The sequence below is a fragment of the Eriocheir sinensis genome, chromosome 24, assembly GCF_024679095.1.
Source record: "Eriocheir sinensis breed Jianghai 21 chromosome 24, ASM2467909v1, whole genome shotgun sequence".
Lineage (NCBI taxonomy): Eukaryota > Metazoa > Arthropoda > Malacostraca > Decapoda > Varunidae > Eriocheir > Eriocheir sinensis.
In genome coordinates this window covers 11,202,972-11,222,629 of record NC_066532.1, presented here as the reverse complement: position 1 = coordinate 11,222,629, position 19,658 = coordinate 11,202,972, and the positions used below count along the sequence as shown (strand labels likewise).

The 19,658-nt window shown below is 41.0% G+C and overlaps 1 protein-coding gene across 1 annotated transcript in view; it reads left to right on the top strand.

Moving 5' to 3' along the window:
• The window catches only part of LOC127002838 (kinesin-like protein KIF14), a 192,157-nt gene that overhangs the window by 147,829 nt on the left and 24,670 nt on the right, over positions 1 to 19,658 (top strand). Inside the window, 2 exon segments of the mRNA XM_050869057.1 lie at positions 106 to 292; positions 1,467 to 1,645. Of these exon segments, the coding sequence (XP_050725014.1) occupies positions 106 to 292; positions 1,467 to 1,645 (366 nt within the window).

Sequence of the window (19,658 nt, the reverse complement as noted above, 5' to 3'; positions counted from 1 at the left end):
CCAAGTGAAACACTGGAATAGGCCTATACATACCAATTTGTTTCCCACAGATGATCATGAACTACCATAACACTTTGTAATGGGATCATAATAATTTTTTTCCAGAATGAAGAGGCAGATGTTTTTGAGAGTGGTCTGTGCTGGGAAAAAGCTGGGGATGTGAGCTGTGTACCAGGTTTTATCAACAGGCTCCTGGAGTGCCCATCCCTCCAGAACTGTAATCTATCCATTAATTCATCCTTTAACACATCATCATCCTCTATCTTCAGTGTCTCCAGGAACAGGAAAAAGAGTAAGTATTGTAACAAAACAGTTAAAGGATACTTGTCACCTTTGTTTCCCAGAACCCTTGTCAGAAAGATTGTACAAACAACCCCTGGTATACAGCAGGATTGTGTTCCATAGAAAGAAATCAAGTAATGAATAACAAAATTGTCAAGCAAGCCTATTTTCCCATACCATTAAATATGAAGAAGGGATGTAGGTTCCTGACCACCTTGATCCAAGAGAAATTTGCTAAGAAAGAAGAAAATACCAACTTTCAAAACCCTTAGTCTACAGGTGTAGCTATATAATACATCTACAGCCTTGATATATAACACATCTACAGCCTTGATCATGGCTACGGGTGTAGTTATACAACAAATCATTTCCTGCTGGAATATCCCAGTGGAAAATAGGTCACATGTGCTTCTGCTATTCTTAGGGTAAATTTCAGCCGTTGCTAACCTCCTCCTTTCAGTCAGTCCTATGACAGCTTTTGAGATGTACAAATTTCATGTCAAAATGTTGAATCACATCACATCACAATTTTTTTTTACATTTTTATCTCTGAAACCATTGAAAAAACTAATCCATTGAAATCAGACTTTTTTGTTGATCATTAGTGTATTTTATTGCATCTGGAAGTATATCTGGGTACCCAGAAATATTTGGGGACAGACAGCTAATGATGCACCTCTCCTACTCCCAGTAAACCTCAAGTTAAGATTTTCAACATAGGTCATTGTCAAGTTCAATGTAAGCTGAATCTAATGACAACAAAATGAACCTGAGCAGATTGATAGTATTGCAGTAATGGGCCTCTGGAACTTTCGTGCTTGACACATACTAAAATAGGCTGTATGGTGCAGAAGGCGCATGAGAAAATACCTGTAGCCTTAGGGTTAAATGCCTCTGGGAGGTTCCCAGAGGACATAATATCAAAGGGAATAATTTAGCAATAAAAATATTCAAACAAGGATAATGCTGAGGATTACAGAGGAAAATGCAGTAAATAGTGGCAGTGGGAGAAAGAAAGAATAACTTTTACTTCGATTGAAGAACAATGCAAGAGTTTTATTCATATTGGAATGTTGAATTGAAGATATTCTAAAAAGTTTGCAATGTAAAGTGAATTTTCATAACATGCCACCACATTTGACTACTGTGCTCAGGAGGTGTCTCTGAGTCTATATTGTTCACAGGTAATTTGCACCACCTATCAGAGATGTCCATCCAAGAGAGCAGCCCCCAGGACACACTTCCTGTGTCTGTGGCGGCAGCCATTTATCAAGTCCTGGAAACCCTGCCTGCCTGCCACCTGCACACACCTGTCACATCCTCAGCCTGGAAGGCTCTCACTGACCTTCATCAAGACACTCAGGTCAGTTTCCCCAGTATAGTCTCACAATGAATGATGTTATAAATTGGAGCACATTAGTTCTTGTTCATATTCTTGTCTCTGCCTTCTTCATTGAGTACTTCTTGTCTTTTACCCAATTATAATTTGTGAAGTTTTCATTGACATAACTTTTCATTTTATTCAAATTTGAAAAGCTGGCATAGTAGTATGCTAGTGTGCAGCATTTAGAGAGCAGTGTGACTTGAGAGCCACAGATGTAAAACTTGCAAGAGGATACTTGTGAAAATGATTAGACCCCCACATACTCAAAATGTAGCAAATACCCTCCTGACAAGAGCAAGGCTTATTATAGTTGCTCTATGGGTACTGCTGGGATCTCACACACCACACCCCCCATCCCCTTTGCTCAAGGAGGGACAGTAATCATGCCTTGTCCTGAGTGGGGCTCAAACCTCTGCCTGCCAGGCTGCAAAGCCTGGCAGTGCAGAACTTTAACTGACTGAACTATCAGAGTGGTGTTTTTTACGACGCAGCCTATTGCACCAGTAGGCTTCTTCCCGGTGGGGCCTGATGGTTGGCACAAGGCTTCTTCATGGTGGGGCCTGATGGTCGGCCCAGCCCGTTCTGGTGCAGGCGAGTGTTTTTAGTGGCACCATCTTGTGTTGGCTCATCTTTGAGCCTCTCTATGGAGAGGCTATCTAGAGCCCAGGTTGATGGGTGGTCTTCAGGCCAGCATGTGGGTAGTCTTAGGCCACTCGACGGTGACTGAAAAACATCAGCTGTGCTGCGGCCAGGATTCGAACCCGCGTCCCTCCTGGAGCTCCTGAACGCGGGGCCATCACGCTAACCACTCAGCCACCGCCATGTGTTTGTGTGTGTGTGTGTATTTACCTAGTTGTATTTATTTAGTTGTAATTTTACAGGGCCTGGGCTTACGCTCGTGTGGTTCCGTATCCATATTTGTACTTGTCCAGTTTTTCCTTAAAGATGTGCACACTCTTCGCCGATACTACATCCTCACTTGGGGCCGGTCTTACAGTCCTTTCGGGAGCGGGAAAACAAAAATTCTCACCAGGTTCGTTGGCTGGCGTAAGATAGCCAGTCGCCGGTCTTGTACTCACAGATTTACGCTCCCTAACCACAGGCGCATCCAACCCAAATCGTCGGTAATGTTGGTATAATTAGTCGGCCGAGGTTGGCAAGCGTGAGCGTGAAAATGTAAACAAAGTCACGTGATTTATCGGCGAGTACATGAACTCTGCAGCGGCCACAGTTGTTTTTTCTCGAGAGAAATCATGTTTTCAGGATTACCTTGTCTCCAGGCAGAGTTGTGGGTATACCTCAAAGCTGCGTGTGGCCTCTGTGTTTGTCCTCCTCAGTTGTCCTTAAGTCTGTGGTGGGTAATAATAATAATGACAGGGCCAGTGTGACATTTCTGTTACCCAAAGTTTATCTTCCCAAAGTTTTCCAAGATATCCATTAGTTAGTCAGCCCAAAAAGGTGCATGAACACCTGGGTGAGCTACGTGTCGACTGACCAAGATGAGATTTATACACGGACACATGGATTTGCTGCTGAACATGCTAACCAATGTACCAGTGTTTCTTTAATCTAATGGGCATTTTTAAGGGCAGCCCTCCCAGCTGTTCCTTTTCCTTTTCAGTGTGATGAAAAAGCGGGAGTAGAGGATAAAACATCCCAAGGATGAATTTTTACAAAGTCTTTGGTAAATAGTTTAGCTCTGCCACTTCAAAATATCATGTACTCTTCTAATCTGTGGGCGAAGGACAAAAATACATGCTCTTTAACAATACTATGAAAGTGTACATCTTAAGTAACTAACCTAAGCAGATGTAATATAATCGAACCTAACCACTGCAGCTTCCGTCCCGACTGTCCAGTGCACTGACAGTGCTGGCAGTGTTATGTTAGATTTGCTTAGATTAGTTAGTCTTTTTTATTACTTCTATTGAACTACTTATTTGTATATTTTCTTCAAATTTTAATGGTATTGAGTATTATTAATCTGAAAACAGAAAGAAATAAAGCAGGGTGGTTGTTTCTTTCCTCAAAAAAAATGGATATTTGGGAAAACCTGGGGAAAGTTAACTGATAACTCTCCTGTCACACTAGCTGTGTCCCAGGATGATTAGTTCTTACCAACAACCAGCTCTAGGGCCAATAAGATGAAGATGAACACTGAGGCCACATGCAGCTATAGCATTATGCCCCCAACTTTACCTTTATTAATTTAGCATGGAGTAAAGAATTTATCGTTATTTCATATTTTATTGATAATATAGTTTTACTTAGCCTTAGTACGTGCGATGAAAAAGGATTACACAGTCTAATAATTTATTTTTCCATGTTGAAAATAGTACAAGTAAATTTATTACCAGATAAAGATTTCCTTGCAGCAAAAGGTCTTTTATGATATCTGTAACTTGACTGCTCTTTGATGCTATAAATGAACACAGTCACCACAGAACAGCCCCAGGGCTTTGTCCTGGAGCAGAAATAGCAGATGATCCTGTCACCATTCTCCCTCCATTCTATCTGGCCTGTACGGTACTCTTTTCTTCTCTTCTGTAGCACACGTTCCATTGCTTTGGACTGTTAAGCCTGGAATTGTGCCAGATCTATTCTCCGACTAACCAAAAACTCTTTCATCAATAGAAAATGCCAAAACCTTGCTTTCTCTAACTCTTCCCGTGATTTCTGGCATCTAGCCAAAAACATCTTCTCCAACTTCACTTCTTCATCTTTCCCTCCACTCCTCAGTCCTGAAGTCTCATCTGTCTCTAAGGCTGAACTCTTCTCTCAAACTTTTTCTATAAACTCCACTCTGGATGACTCTGGGCATATTCCTCCTACTCATCCCCCCTCTGACTCCTTTATGCCTGTTATAAAGATTCTTCAAAATGATGTTTGCTATGCCCTCTCTGGCCTCAATCCTCAGAAGGCTTATGGACCTGATGGAGTGTCTCCTATTGTCCTTAAAAACTGTGCCTCTGTGCTGTCACCCTGCCTGGTCAAACTCTTTTGCCTCTGCCTGTCAAGATCTACCTTTCCTTCCTGCTGGAAGTATGCCTTCATACAGCCTGTGCCTAAGAAGGGTGACCGCTCCAATCCCTCAAACTACCGTCCTATAGCTTTACTTTCTTGTCTATCCAAAGCATTTGAATCAATCCTTAACCGGAAGATTCAAAAGCACCTTTCCACTTCTGACCTTCTATCTGATCGCCAGTATGGGTTCCGCAAGGGGCATTCTACTGGTGATCTCCTATCCTTCTTAACTGACTCTTGGTCATCCTCTCTTAGCTGTTTCGGTGAAACTTTTGCTATTGCGCTGGACATATCAAAAGCTTTTGATAGGGTCTGGCACAAATCTTTGCTTTCCAAACTACCCTCCTATGGTTTCTATCCTTCTCTCTGTACCTTTATCTCCAGTTTCCTTTCTGACCGTTCTATTTCTGCCGTGGTAGACGGTCACTGTTCTTCCCCTAAACCTATTAACAGTGGTGTCCCACAGGGTTCTGTCCTATCTCCCACTCTCTTTCTGTTGTTCATTGATGATCTTCTTTCCAAAACGAACTGTCCTATCCATTCCTACGCCGATGATTCCACTCTGCATTACTCAACTTCTTTTAATAGAAGCCCCACCCTACAGGAACTTAATGACTCAAGGCTGGAGGCTGCAGAACACTTAGCCTCAGACCTTACTATTATTTCTGATTGGGGCAAGAGGAACCTGGTGTCCTTCAACGCCTCAAAAACACAGTTTCTCCACCTATCCACTCGACACAATCTTCCAAACAACTATCCCCTATTCTTTGACAACACCCAGCTATCATCTTCCTCAACACTAAACATCCTCAGTCTATCCTTAACTCAAAATCTCAACTGGAAACTTCATATCCCATCTCTTACTAAATCAGCTTCCTCTAGGCTGGGCGTTCTGTACCGTCTCCGCCAGTTCTTCTCCCCTGCACAGTTGCTATCCATTTACAGGAGCCTTGTCTGCCCTCGTATGGAGTATGCATCTCATGTGTGGGGGGGGTCCACTCACACAGCCCTCCTTGACAGAGTGGAATCAAAGGCTCTTCGTCTCATCAGCTCTCCTCCTCATACTGATAGTCTTCTACCTGTCAAATTCTGCTGCCATGTTGCCTCTCTTTGAATCTTCTATCGATATTTCCACGTTGACTGCTCTTCTGAACTTGCTAACTGCATGCCTCCCCTCCTCCCACGGCCCCGCTGCACAAGACTTTCTACTCATGCTCATCCCTATACTGTCCAAACCCCTTATGCAAGAGTTAACCAGCATCTTCACTCTTTCATCCCTCATGCTGGTAAACTCTGGAACAATCTTCCTTCATCTGTATTTCCTCCTGCCTATGACTTGAACTCTTTCAAGAGGAGGGTATCAGGACACCTCTCCTCCCGAAATTGACCTCTGATTTTGAACACTCCTTTAACCTCTGTTCTGGAGCGGTAAGTAGCGGGCCTTTTTATTTATTTATTTATTTATTTATTTATTTATCTATTTTATTTTATTTATTTACTTATGTTTTTCATTACGCCCTTGAACTTCTCCGTAGCTGTAAAAAAAAAAAAAAAAAAGTAAATAAACTTATCTACCTTTGCCATCTGCACTGACTGAAACCCCACTGTACCATCTCCATAGGGCTCACTCACATGTACTCAGTTTTGCCCCTGCTGATTTTCATCCCTCTTCTACAGTGCATATCTCCACCTCTCTAGTTGATTTTCAGTTTCTTCCCTGTCTTCACTACATATAATAATGTCATCCACAAATATCATGGTCCACGGAGACTGCTGCCTGACCTCATCCGTCAGCCTGTACATCACTACTGAAAATGAGCGGGCTGATCCTAAGTGTAGTCCAACCTCGACCCTGAAACTCTCCGTAACTCCTGCCATACCAGCAACATCATAAACCTTTTTGGACAAATGGTGTGCTTCTTCTGATAGAGAAATTATAAGTAGAAAGAGTACCAGATATATCAGTTGACAACATCTCCAATAGCCCTGCTACCTGAGACTACAATTTATATGCAGTCAGCTATGGTGAAGAGGTAATTGCTTGTGAGCAGGTATTTCACTGTGACAAGCATCTTAAGATTCAGAAGAATTCTACACCCTGTGGGAGAGACATGCATTAATTATTAGTATAAAAAAAAAATATTAAATGCTGTCATGTTGAAATTAAGATAAAAATAATTAAAAGTTGGGTGTGCAGAAAACAAGAGAACTAAGAAAGAGACAAGCTGGAAAATTTAAACAGAAGTATAATATAACAATGACTGAGGGAGAGTGATGAATGGAAGAACAAATTTCAATGCTAATGCACCTATAGCATATGCCCCAAGCCTTAACTTTTTTTAATTGAAAGATAGGAAGGGGGCCGAGCCGAACCTAACCTTCACAATCCTACATGACCTACCGGAAGATTTTAGCCCGACCTAAGGGGTGTATTTCAGAGGCACTGACTTCATTTTTTGGTACACTATGATGCTTTATTGTATGGAAATAACTGTCGCTCCAGAAAACAAGGACGAGAACAATGGAGCGAAATATTTACAGAATAACAACACACCATTTTCAAGAAAATATAAAAAAAAAATCTCCTTAACTCTTACATTACGGCGATCGTATATATAAGTGCGCTACCACACGCCCCACCTGTACGGGGATCATATATATAATCATCACATTCTATGCTCCCTATGTTTCAAATATACCGCCCTGCTGAAGGCCACAGATCATTTTCCACTTTTGTTCGGAATACATCTGTCATGTCTTGTGACGCGTCAAGCAGTTCCTCTGCTCCGAACGGAAGTAGAGCGCCGGTGAATCAAAGTGACAGTGACTCTGATGACTGCTATGGTAGTGACATTGACAGAGGAGGGAGGGGCAAGTAGGGGGGGAGAGAGAGAGAGAGAGTGAGTGAGTGAGTGAGGTGGTGAGTGAGGAGGAGTGAGTGAGTGTGTGTGTGTGTGTGTGTGTGTGTGTGTGTGTGTGTGTGTGTGTGTGTGTGTGTGTGGTGGGGGGGGTGTCACGGCCACGAGAAAATGCACAATATTTTGGGCTGTCATAACTTTTTTACTATTATTAGGAGAGAAGTTTCATTACACCACCATATACACTAGATGAATATACAATTATTGCAACATCATCCATGCACATGCACACCATCCAGAGAAATATATCGCCGCCCGTACTCTAAGGGTTAACTGCCATTCTCATAAATTACTCAGAAATGAATACTGTAGTCAGTATCTTAAATAAGTGAGAAAAATCATCTTATTGCTGTGGAAGTGTGCTGTGAAGTAGCTGTCAGGGCAAATGACACTATCTTAGAGCTGCAGCTCAACATTAGGATAGTAACCTATCACTGCTAAGGATAATAACCTATTGCTGCTAAAATAAACTATGGCGACTTAAGGGGGTACGGGACACCTGAGGCCATCTTACTAAACTATCGGGTATTGCGATGAAACTAAGTAGGCATCTATGTTTCCTACATTTTGTACGAGCCAGAACAATGTATGTTTACCTATATGTATACTTATACGTATACATGTGCATATACTTGTTGTGACACTTAAAATTACACAGCACCATTAATACATAGCCAATCACTTTCATTTTTTGGCTGTGAATAGTCTTTAGGTATGCCTAAAGCCCTATGGAAAATATTCTGAAAGTTTCCCATATAGAAAGGCATAATGGTATTTCTTTTATTATGTTCGTCGAACATCGCGTAAAATCTTTTTATTTTTTTTGTCACTTTTTCCTCTTAATACTCCCATCTCCTTTACCCTATCAACAATATCTAATCATAGGTCTCTAGCTACTTGTACAATCAACATTCCCTGCATTTTTCATGTAAATCTGATTGATTTTAGATTTGCTGCGATTAATAAAGAGACAAAATTTAACCTTTAACTCGGTCCATTTAAACCTGCGTCAGACATTTAAAATTTGCACTACGAGGAAAACATTGCTCGGGGATTATTTCTCGATGGTATAAGAATGTTTTAAACACAGTTTTGCAAAATGCTATATTTTGACCCCCCCCCCCAGGTGTTGCGTACTCCCTTAATAGATTGACAGTTATATATGATTCCATGGAACTAAGCAAACCTAATAATTAGTAACCTAATGCCCTTTAACTAATAATCTATTAGACCTAAAATAGTTACCTTTCACTGCTAGACAGTAGCCTATCACCTCTTATCTAGTTATTCATAACACAAAGTCGTACTGATTAGTACATAAAAATATATCAGAAATAAACTGGTGACCACCCGGGATGGGTGTAATTCTATTGTTTTTGTTTTCTCTCCCCCTCTGCCTGGCACCAGCTATTATGAATAGTTCCTTTATACCTTGAATGCTTTTTGGGTTGCTGTCTTATATATTCTTAATATTTCATAACAGATTTCATGTTGATTGAGTGCCACTAAATCGACAGGTATATTCAATGGTTTGTTATAACCCTGTCAGCATGCCCATATGAGCCACAAAGACAACTACATACAACTTTTTCAAAAAGAAATGTCAATAGATAAATAAAACACTAAATATACTTACCAAAAATATCCATTAGAACATAAGAACATAAGGAGTCTGCAAGAGGCCGGTTGGCCTATACTGGGCAACTCCTGTTATCCTAACCCCACCTTACCTCACTATCCATGAATTTATCTAACCCCTTCTTGATTGTATCTATGGTATTGGCACCCACAACATGACTGTCAAGCCTGTTCTATTCATCCACCACTCTATTTGTGAACCAGTTCTTGCCTATGTCTTAGCTGAATCTGAATTTGTCTAACTTGAGACCATTGCTACGTGTCCTATCTGTTGTGCTGGTGGTGTACGATACGCTGCCCAGTAAAATGCTTAAACAACAAAAATAAAGGTGTTTTGAATAATTATTTGAGTTATATATGCTTTCTGCATGCTTGATATGTCATATCATTGCAGATTTACTCATTTACTTTGAATTTATTGGTTACAAATCTCGTTTTCGTCACCTCAACAGCTCCCCAAAATCTCCTTACCAAAATGCTGATTTTTCGTTCGCGAGCAACCGAAAAGCAGTGGTCAAGAGCGACTGTAAGACTCAATCGCGCGTGGAAGGCTTTCATTCGCTGGCTAGCTAACTAAAACGGGTGACTGTAAGACCGGCCCTTAGTCTGTTCCAAACCTCAATGCTTCTTTGCGGGAAGATATATTTTTTTATGTCTCTCAAACATCTTCCTTTTCTCAATTTTTTACTATATCCTCGTGTGTTGCTGGTGTTTCTTGCTTCTCGTAGTAGCATCTCCTTGTTATTTACTTCTTCCATTTTACTCCACGCTTTATAAATTTAGTATTAGGTCTCCCCTTTCTCTTCTTTGTTCCAATGTTGGCAGGGTCATTTTGTTTAACCTTTCTTCATATGACAATCCCTCCAGTTTTGGAACCATCTTCATTGCCATCCTTTGTATTTTTTCTGTTTTTTTCACGTTTCTTCTTATGGGGAGACCACACAGTTTCCGCATATTCCAACTTTGGTCTAATCATAGTGGTAATCATCTTTTTCATTATATCTTTATCCATGTGGTGGAATGCTATTCCTATATTCCTTACCATTCTATACGTATCTCCGAATATCCTATTTACATGACTCTCTGACTGTTGATTATCTTGTACTATCACTCCCAGATTTCTCTCTTCTCGAACCTTTAGTATTTCTCCATCTCCCATTCTATATGTTCATTTTGGTCTCCCTTCACTTTTACCCATTTCCATTATATGACACTTCTATACATTAAACTCCATCTTCCAATTCTTACTCCAATCCCAAATCTTATTTAGGGCCTCTTGCAGAATTTCAGTCTTTACTATAGTGTATCGATTTTAACTTGAGCTCTTGGGCGCGACTCAGGGACTCCCCACGAGACCACGCTGGTACATCTCCTCCATTACTCTCTCTCTCTCTCTCTCTCTCTCTCTCTCTCTCTCTCTCTCTCTCTCTCTCTCTCTCTCTCTCTCTCTCTCTCTCTCTCTCTCTCTCTCTCTCTCTCTCTTCTCTCTCTCTCTCTCTCTCTCTCTCTCTCTCTCTCTCTCTCTCTCTCTCTCTCTCTCTCTCTCTCTCTCTCTCTCTCTCTCTCTCTCTCTCTCTCTCTCTCTCTCTCTCTCTCTCTCTCTCTCTCTCTCTCTCTCTCTCTCTCTCTCCCACCCCCATGCATCGCAACAAAACCATAACCGTGATCATGCAAGTACCACCACCTCTATTACCAAGCCTCTAGGTAACTTAAAAATCCTTAGTTTCAATGCGCGTAGCCTAAGCAACAAATTTGATGAACTGAGATGCCTTGCTCTAACAGAAAATTTTGACATAATTGCTATAACCGAAACATTATCGACACCACAAATATTGATTTAAGTTCCGAATACAACATAGATGGCTACAGACTCTTCAGCAAAGATCGTGTAAACTGTAGAGGTGGTGGCGTCGCCCTTTTTGTCAAAAGCTATTTGCAACCCATTGACAAAACACCAAGAGACAGTAACGTTGAACATTTGTGAGTGCGAGTAAACATTGCAAAAGTCAATTTAAATATATCTGTCACCTACAGGCCTCCCGGGCAATCACTCGATGACGACCTTGAAATGTACAGCGTTATAAGGCAGTCACTTAATAACAACGACTCACTGATATTAGGAGACTTTAACCTCCCCCATATCGACTGGGCGACACTGTCAGGTACAGAAGGCGAGTCACATAGAATGATCAAATTTCTAGAAGAAAATTATCTAAGCCAAATGGTTTCTGAACCAACTCGACAAAATAACATACTCGACCTTGTTATAACGACCCAAGATAACCTAGTCAGTAATGTCACGGTAGGAGAACACCTCGGTTCTTGCGATCATAAATTAGTGCGCGTCGACATTAGAGCTCAAACATCAGTGACTGAAAATAAAGTAAAGGTGCCCAATTTCAAAAGAGCTAACTTCGTAGAAATCCAACAAAAACTAACAGAAATACAACTATCAGATGACGGCAATGTAGAGGAAGCCTGGCTAAGCTTTAAAAATCACATACTCACTCAGCAGAACACATTCTTCCCCTTGTGCGAGAAGCGAATTAACACTAATAAAAGCCCACCTTGGTTTAATAGCGAAATTAAACACTCAGTCAATGAGAGAAAATTGTTTTACAGGTTAAAGAAAGAACAAAGCACGCTCCAAAACATTAGACTTTATAACGATGCCAGGCAACGAGTAAAAAGATTAGTATGTCAGGCAAAGCGTAAATATGAAGAAAATATTACAGCCAACTGTAAAAATAATCCGAAATCTTTCTTCAGTTACATAAACAACAGAAAGGCGATCAGAAGTGGAATTGGACCTTTAACAAACAGTGACGGTGCACTAGTGACTGACAGCCAACACATTGCAAACCTCTTAAACAATTACTTTTCCTCGGTGTTTAATACTAACAGTCTTCTTCCCGCTACCACCAACACCAGTACTAATGTAAATCTCGAGCATGCATTGCCTAATTTTGAAATAACAACCGATGAAGTCCTTAAAGCCATTCACTTACAACAAATAAAAGTCCCGGACCCGATAAAGTATATCCTATACTGCTTAAAGAAACAAAGAGAGAAATACTCTCCTCCCTCACAACCGTATTCAATATGTCCTTGCGACAAGGCATCGTCCCTTCGGATTGGAAAAAGGCTAACCTGACACCGATTTTTAAGAAAGGAGACAAAAAAAATACAACAAATAAAAGTCCCGGACCCGATAAAGTATATCCTATACTGCTTAAAGAAACAAAGAGCGAAATACTCTCCTCCCTCACAACCGTATTCAATATGTCCTTGCGACAAGGCATCGTCCCTTCGGATTGGAAAAAGGCTAACCTGACACCGATTTTTAAGAAAGGAGACAAAAAAAATACCAGGTAACTACCGACCCATTAGTCTAACTTCAATTGTAGGTAAGCTACTTGAGAGCATAATTAGAGACAAAATTGTGAGTTACCTCGAAAGCCACTCATTAATTGGGGATTCACAACATGGCTTCCGTAACAAAAGATCCTGCCTATCAAATCTATTGACCTTTTATAACGACCTCTTCTCAGTTTATGACGTAACCAAATCACTGGACGTAGTCTATCTTGATTTCCAGAAAGCGTTTGATAAAGTCCCACATCATAACGTAGACAAGTGCCAGGTCCTTCAAGTTGGAACAAGAAATAAGTTCGATCACGAAATGCGTTAAGGACCTGGGGGTCAAAATCGCGTCAAAACTCAAAATCTCACATCAATGCATCGATGCAGCAAATAAAGTGAACAGAATGTTGGGCTTCATTAAAAAATTTTTTTATTCAAGAATCAAGATGTAATACATACTTCTGCTCTTCAATAGTTTAGTCACACCCCACTTGGAATATGCAGTACAGTTTTGGTCTCCTCACCATGCAAAGGACATTGCTAAATTAGAAGGTGTTCAGCATCGGGCAACAAAAATGATCCCTTCCTTGCGCAACAAATCCTACAAAGAAAGGCTTTCCACCCTCAACATGTTCTCTCTTGAGAAACGTCGCCTCCGAGGAAAACTGATCGAATGTTTTAAAATACTTAATGGTTTCACGAATGTAGACAGAACAAAATTGTTTATGATCGATGACACTTTGTGAATGAGGAACAATGGCATAAAACTCAAATGTAGACAAGTAAATTCAGACTGCACCAAATTTTTCTTCACCGACGTTGTAGTGCGAGAATGGAATAAGCTCCCACCGTCAGTGGTCCAGTGTAACACGAATGACTCCTTTAAAAACAAGCTTGACCGTCACTTCCTTGAACTTAATATTAACTAGAGTAGAAAAGCAACGTTTTGGAGCCATCTGATTAATGTAAAATCACTTAGGTTTAAGGACAGACCACCTAGTCTGTGTGGTCTGATTTTCTATGTAATTCTATGTAAAAAAAAATTCTCTCTCTCTCTCTCTCTCTCTCTCTCTCTCTCTCTCTCTCTCTCTCTCTCTCTCTCTCTCTCTCTCTCTCTCTCTCTCTCTCTCTCTCTCTCTCTCTCTCTCTCTCTCTCTCTCTCTCTCTCTCTCTCTCTCTCTCTCCACACACACACACACTTGGAGGGGGGAGGTAGAAGGAAGGAAGGAAGGAAGGAAGAATGAAAGAGAACAGAGACAGCGGGAGGATGAAAGGGAGGCAGGCAGGGAGGGGAGGCCGCGTTCTTGAGCCGAGAGGGGTGGTGAGATAAGCACTCACTACCCAGCCACTTGGCAACTCAAAAGAAATGGAACTCAACAACTCCACACATTCACATATATCATTTCTTTCTCATTATTTTTGTTATTTTCTGTTAGAATTGATTGTTACTGTCAAATACAAATTCGTGTAAGACACTTACGTTATTACACTATAATATCATTGAAAGTCAAATAAGACACCATATCATATATGGAGTCTCTAGGTTGAGTCAGAACAGAGTACGGGATCACTCAGTACCAACTAAAACTAAATGTCTTAATGTAATAAAGACGCCAACATAGGCTTCGCCGTCAGGACACCGACGTCAGCATCCCGTATATTGTACTGGGCGCTTCAGGACGCTGACGTTGGCATTGCCGTATAGAAAGGGTTAACCAGTCTCTCATGTATCTTCGCAACCACACTAGTGAGTGATACCGGTCTGTAATTCAATGTCTCTCTTGCCTCCCTTAAAAACTGGTACTAAGTTTGCTCTCTTTCAATCTTGTGGTACCTTTTTTTCACTCCGGAAGGTACTCATTATGGAGTGCAGTTTCTCTGCAAGTTGTTCACTACATTCCTTCAAAATCCACCCTGATACTCCATCCGGCCCCGTCGCCTTTCTCACATCCAGCTTGTTCAAACTTTCCTTGATTTCTTGCACCATTAACTGTATCTCTTGCCTCTTTCCTGGCCCAAGGGCTGTACAAAGTCTTCTTCTCTTGTGAAAACTCTGTGAAAGCTGTTGTTCATCACCTCAGCCATCTCTGCTGGGTCCTCATATGTTGTTCCATCCATTTTCAGTTTATCGATTGTTTCTCTATTCTTTAATTTGCCGTTCATATGTCTATAGAATAGTTTGGGTTGGTCTTTGCACTTGTTGATTATATTTTTTCATATTTCCTTTTTTCTTCTCTTCTAACCTTTGTATATTCATTCCTTGCTTGTTTTAAATCGTTCCACGAGTTGATTCTTCTTCGTCTCCTTCATCCCTTCCAAGCTTCTTTTTTTCTCCTTCTAGCTGTCTCACATCTCTTGTTAAACCACTCCTTTTTATCAACATCCTTTCTGGTTACCTTGGGCACATATCTATTTTGGCTTCCTTGTATAGCTTTAAAAACTCCTCCCACTTATCCTGTGTACTCTTGGCCTTGTACAGGCCACTCCAATGTGCATTTCCAAAAAAAGTTCTCATGCTGACAAAATCTGCCTTACAGTATTTGCTTCTCCCAATTTTGTGATCCTCCTTTCGGTCAATCGTTCTCTTTTCTGATACGTACTTCAAATTCCACAACCGTATGGTCACTCTTCGCTATTGGACAATCTACATTAAGATTTTCTACTATTTCCGGCTCTTTACTAAATACCAGGTCTAGTCTTGATGCCTCACCTTCGTTCCCGAATCTGGTATGTTCCTTGATCCACTGCGTCAGTACATGTTTCATTGCCAGATGTAGAAGTCTTCCTCCCCATGACTCGTCTGCTCCCTGCGTCTGTCAATTCTTCCATTCCACCTCCTTGCAGCTGAAATCACCCATTATAATTATTCTCTCAGACTCCCTCAACATTCCATCCAGGCAACTCACCGTGTCTTGTATCATTTGTTCGTATTCTTGCAACTCCAATGTGTTTGTTCTTGGGGGCACATACCCTACTACATAATGCCTCCTTCTTCCTTCAGCACCCACAATTTTCACTTTCAACACCTCTACCAAGCCTTCACTCTCAATCACTTCCTCCACCCTGATGCCTTTTTTTTTATCATCAACATCACCCCTCCTCCCTTTTTTAACTTTCTGTCTCTCATCCATATGTTGCATGCACCTTCTCCAATCCCCACCACCTCAGTTGGTTCACACAACTTAGTTTCCGTCAGCTCCACAATATCAGGTTCTTGTCTCTCAAATAGTCATTAAACTCTCCACGATGAAACTATTCCATTTATATTTGTGTAAGTCACTCTCCACCCGTCCTCCTTTTCTGTTAGATTCTTTCTCTCCTTCCTCTCGTCCCTGTGAACCACTTCCTTACTTTCATATCCATTACTCACCCCCCAAAAAATCCCCCTTCTCTTCTTCCGATCTCTTCTCATTTAAATCACGAACCTCACTTCTAAGTTCATTCAACTTAACTCTCTCTTGCTCATTCAGATCTTTTCTTAGCCACATCATTTTGGTGTCTCCTTCTCCTGCCAGCTTCCAAGCTCCTGCCAGGGCCTCTTCTGCTTCACTCTGTGCCTTAAATTGTATTCTAATTGGTCTGTCTCTTTCGCCATTGTATTTTCCAATCCTATGACAGTTGTCTATTTCTTTCACCAGGTCACTTCCCTCTTCTTGTACCCTTTGCACGACCTTCCTCACTGCAGCTCTCAAGTTGTTCTCTCTCACTGATTTACTCGGGGTCTTCTCCTCCTTGACGCTGAACAGAATGACGCTCTTCTTTTTGTCAACCATGCCTCTTTGATCACCTTCACCACCTTCTCAGCCATCTTCTCTTCTAGCTGCTCCTCTACAATCTCTTTAAAGCTCTGCACACTCCTACTTTGCATCATCTCTCCACCACCTTCAACTTTCTGTTCCAACTTCCTAACTCTGTGCTCCACTTCCACTTTTTCATCATTTCTCTTCTCCTCCCACTTACTCCGCTCTTTGTTCAACTTTTCCACCAAATCCATGCTTACCTTCACCCCCTCAGTGCACTTTATCAGCTGATCTCTGAGCTCCACCACCCTTGCTTCTTAATCACTTATCGTTCTCTTGTCCTCCTCTTTCTCCCTTCTCAGTTCACTCACCATCTTCATCACCACTTCAAGATCACTCTCCAATCCTTTCACTCTTCTCTGCAATAATTTATTCTGCAGCTCACTGTTATTTTCCTCGAAGACTGAGAAGTCCGCCGTAAGCTGTCGTTGTCGTAATGGCAGTGTAAACAAACACTGCGCCTCACTCATCTTGTTCTCGGTGCAGTTCTCCATTTTCGCCTTCCTCAATCCACTAACGCTTTTTCCTTCTGCCTTCCACACCCCTCATCCCAACCTCCAACCGGAAACAGTGCCAGCAATGCCCCTCCACCGTATGTCACAGTTGCTAGGTAAAATAAGTAAAATATCCTTCAGGAGCTTTGGTCCTCCCACGTCCACACGCACCGGCGGTTGGTGGCGATGTGTGTGTGTATTTACCTAGTTGTGAAATACAGGAAAAGAGGTGTACTAGGCTCGTGCTGTCCCGTCTCCATAACGCTTATTATCCTGTTTGGCTTTAAGTTCATGAATCGTTTTTGCACACACAGTCTCCTCGTCAAGTCAGTTCCATGTTGTTATGCTTCTGTATGGAAAACTGTATTTCTTGATGTCTCTCCTATAGTTGCTCTTCTTCATTTTCTTACCATTGCCTCTTGTCACACTTCTGTCACGTACCACTAGGTCTTCCCTGTCCAATTTCTCCAATCCCTCTTCTATCCTGTACAATGCTATTAGGTCACCTCTCTCTCTTCTTCTTTCCAGTGTTGTTAGTCCCAATTTCTCCAGTCTTTCTTCATAAGTATGTTCTCTCAGAGTTTCCAGTAATTTAGTCGCTGCTCTTTGTATTCTTTCCAACTTTCTAATTTCTTTCTTCAATCTAGGTGACCACACTAATGCTGCATATTCCAGTCTTGGACGTATCATCGATGTTATTAGTTTCTTCACCATTTCTTCATCTAAATATGTAAATGCTGCTTTTATGTTTCTGAGAAGATTGTATGTTTCCCCAGTTATCCGGTCTATATGTTTTCCAAAGGATAACTTGTCTGTTATGATCACTCCCAGATCTTTTTCTTGTTTTTTCATGATTCTTTCATTACTCAGAGAGTAGTTCCCTGATATTCGTCTACTGCTGTTACCAAACTCCATCACGCTACACTTCTCTGTACTGAATGTCATTTCCCATTTGCGTGACCATTCACTTATTCTATCGAGATCTTGGCTCAGGGCTACACAGTCTTCTTCATTAGCCACCCTCTTCATTATTTTAGCATCATCAGCAAACATATTCATATAGCTTGTCACCCCTTCTGTCATGTCATTAATATATATTACAAACATAATTGGAGCCAACACTGATCCTTGGGGGACTCCATTCATCACTTCCATCCAGCTTGATTTATTATTCCTAATTACTGTACTAATTTCTCTCTTCGTCAAAAAGTCCACAATCCAATCCAATATTGAAGCACCCAGACCTCCAACATGATTAAGTTTCCATGTTAATCGCTTGTGTGGTACTTTATCAAACGCCTTCTTTAAGTCCAGATACACACAATCTGCCCAACTGTCCCTTTCCTGTATTATATCAATTACTCTTGAATAGAAGCTGATCAGATTAGTTACACAAGACCGTCCTCCTCTGAATCCAAATTGGCTATTTGTTAATATACTGTTTTCTTCTAAATACTCCACCCATCTGTTTTTTATAATTTTCTCACACATCTTTGCTACTACACTTGTTAATGACACTGGCCTATAGTTCAACGGGTCTTCCTTACTTCCTCCTTTATGTATTGGGACGATGTTAGCCCTCTTCCAGTCTCTCGGTACCTTCCCTTGTGCTAGTGAGACATTAATCAAGTTGCTCAACTTTTCAGCTATTTGCTGGTTACACTCTTTTAGCACCCAATTTGATATACCATCCGGTCCTGCTGATTTCCTCGCATCCAATTCTTCCAATAATTTTCTAACTTCATCTGCTGATGTTTGTATTCTCTCCAGACCCACTCTATTCCCTGGCACTGCATCTGCACCTTCAAACTCACTCTCCCTTGTGAACACTGTTTGGAAACAATCATTCATTACTTCTACTATTTCACTTATACTATCAAAAGTTTCACCATTAACTTTAACTTTCTGAATCTCATCTCTATTTTTCAGTTTTCCATTTATGAACTTATATAACAGTTTTGTCTGGTCTTTGCACTTATCTACAATATTTTTCTCAAAATTCCTTTTTCTTCTCTTCTTACTTTGACATAAGCATTCCTCTTCCTTTTGTACTCATTCCATAGATCCATCCTCCTATTTTTTCTCCATTTGTTCCATGCCTTCTCCTTATCCTGCTTGGCATCTACACACTTTCTATTGTACCACTCTTCTCTTGATTTCTGGCCTTCTTTCATCCTTGGTACCCACTTTTCCACTCCTTCATTGTAAATCTGTAGAAAGATAGCTCATTTTTCCTCCACATTTTCAGCCTCAAAAAAAGTATCCCATTGTGCTTCCACAAAATGTTTACCAAGTTGTTCAAAATTTGCCTTATTAAAGTTAAACCATTCATTCCTGATTATTTTACCTCCTTCTCGTAATATGTACTCAATAAGTACGTGATCGCTCTTCCCTATAGGGCTCTTATAGTTCATCTCCTTTATGATATCTGGCTCCCTGGTGATTATCAAGTCCAATCTAGATGGCTCGTCTTCTCCTCTGAATCTTGTATTTTCCTCCACCCACTGTGTGAGGACGTTATCTATAACCAATTCCAAAACCTTGTTCCCCCATGAAGCTTCACTTCCTTCCGTTGACCAGTTTTCCCATGACACTTCCTTACAATTAAAATCCCCCATTATCAGAATCTTCTTCTCCTCCAGCAATCTCCTTAGGCAATCCAATGTGTCTTCCAGCTTCTTTTTGTTCAATTCTTCAATCCATGAATTGGTTTTTGGAGGGACATACACCACTACGATATTTCTGCATCCTCCCC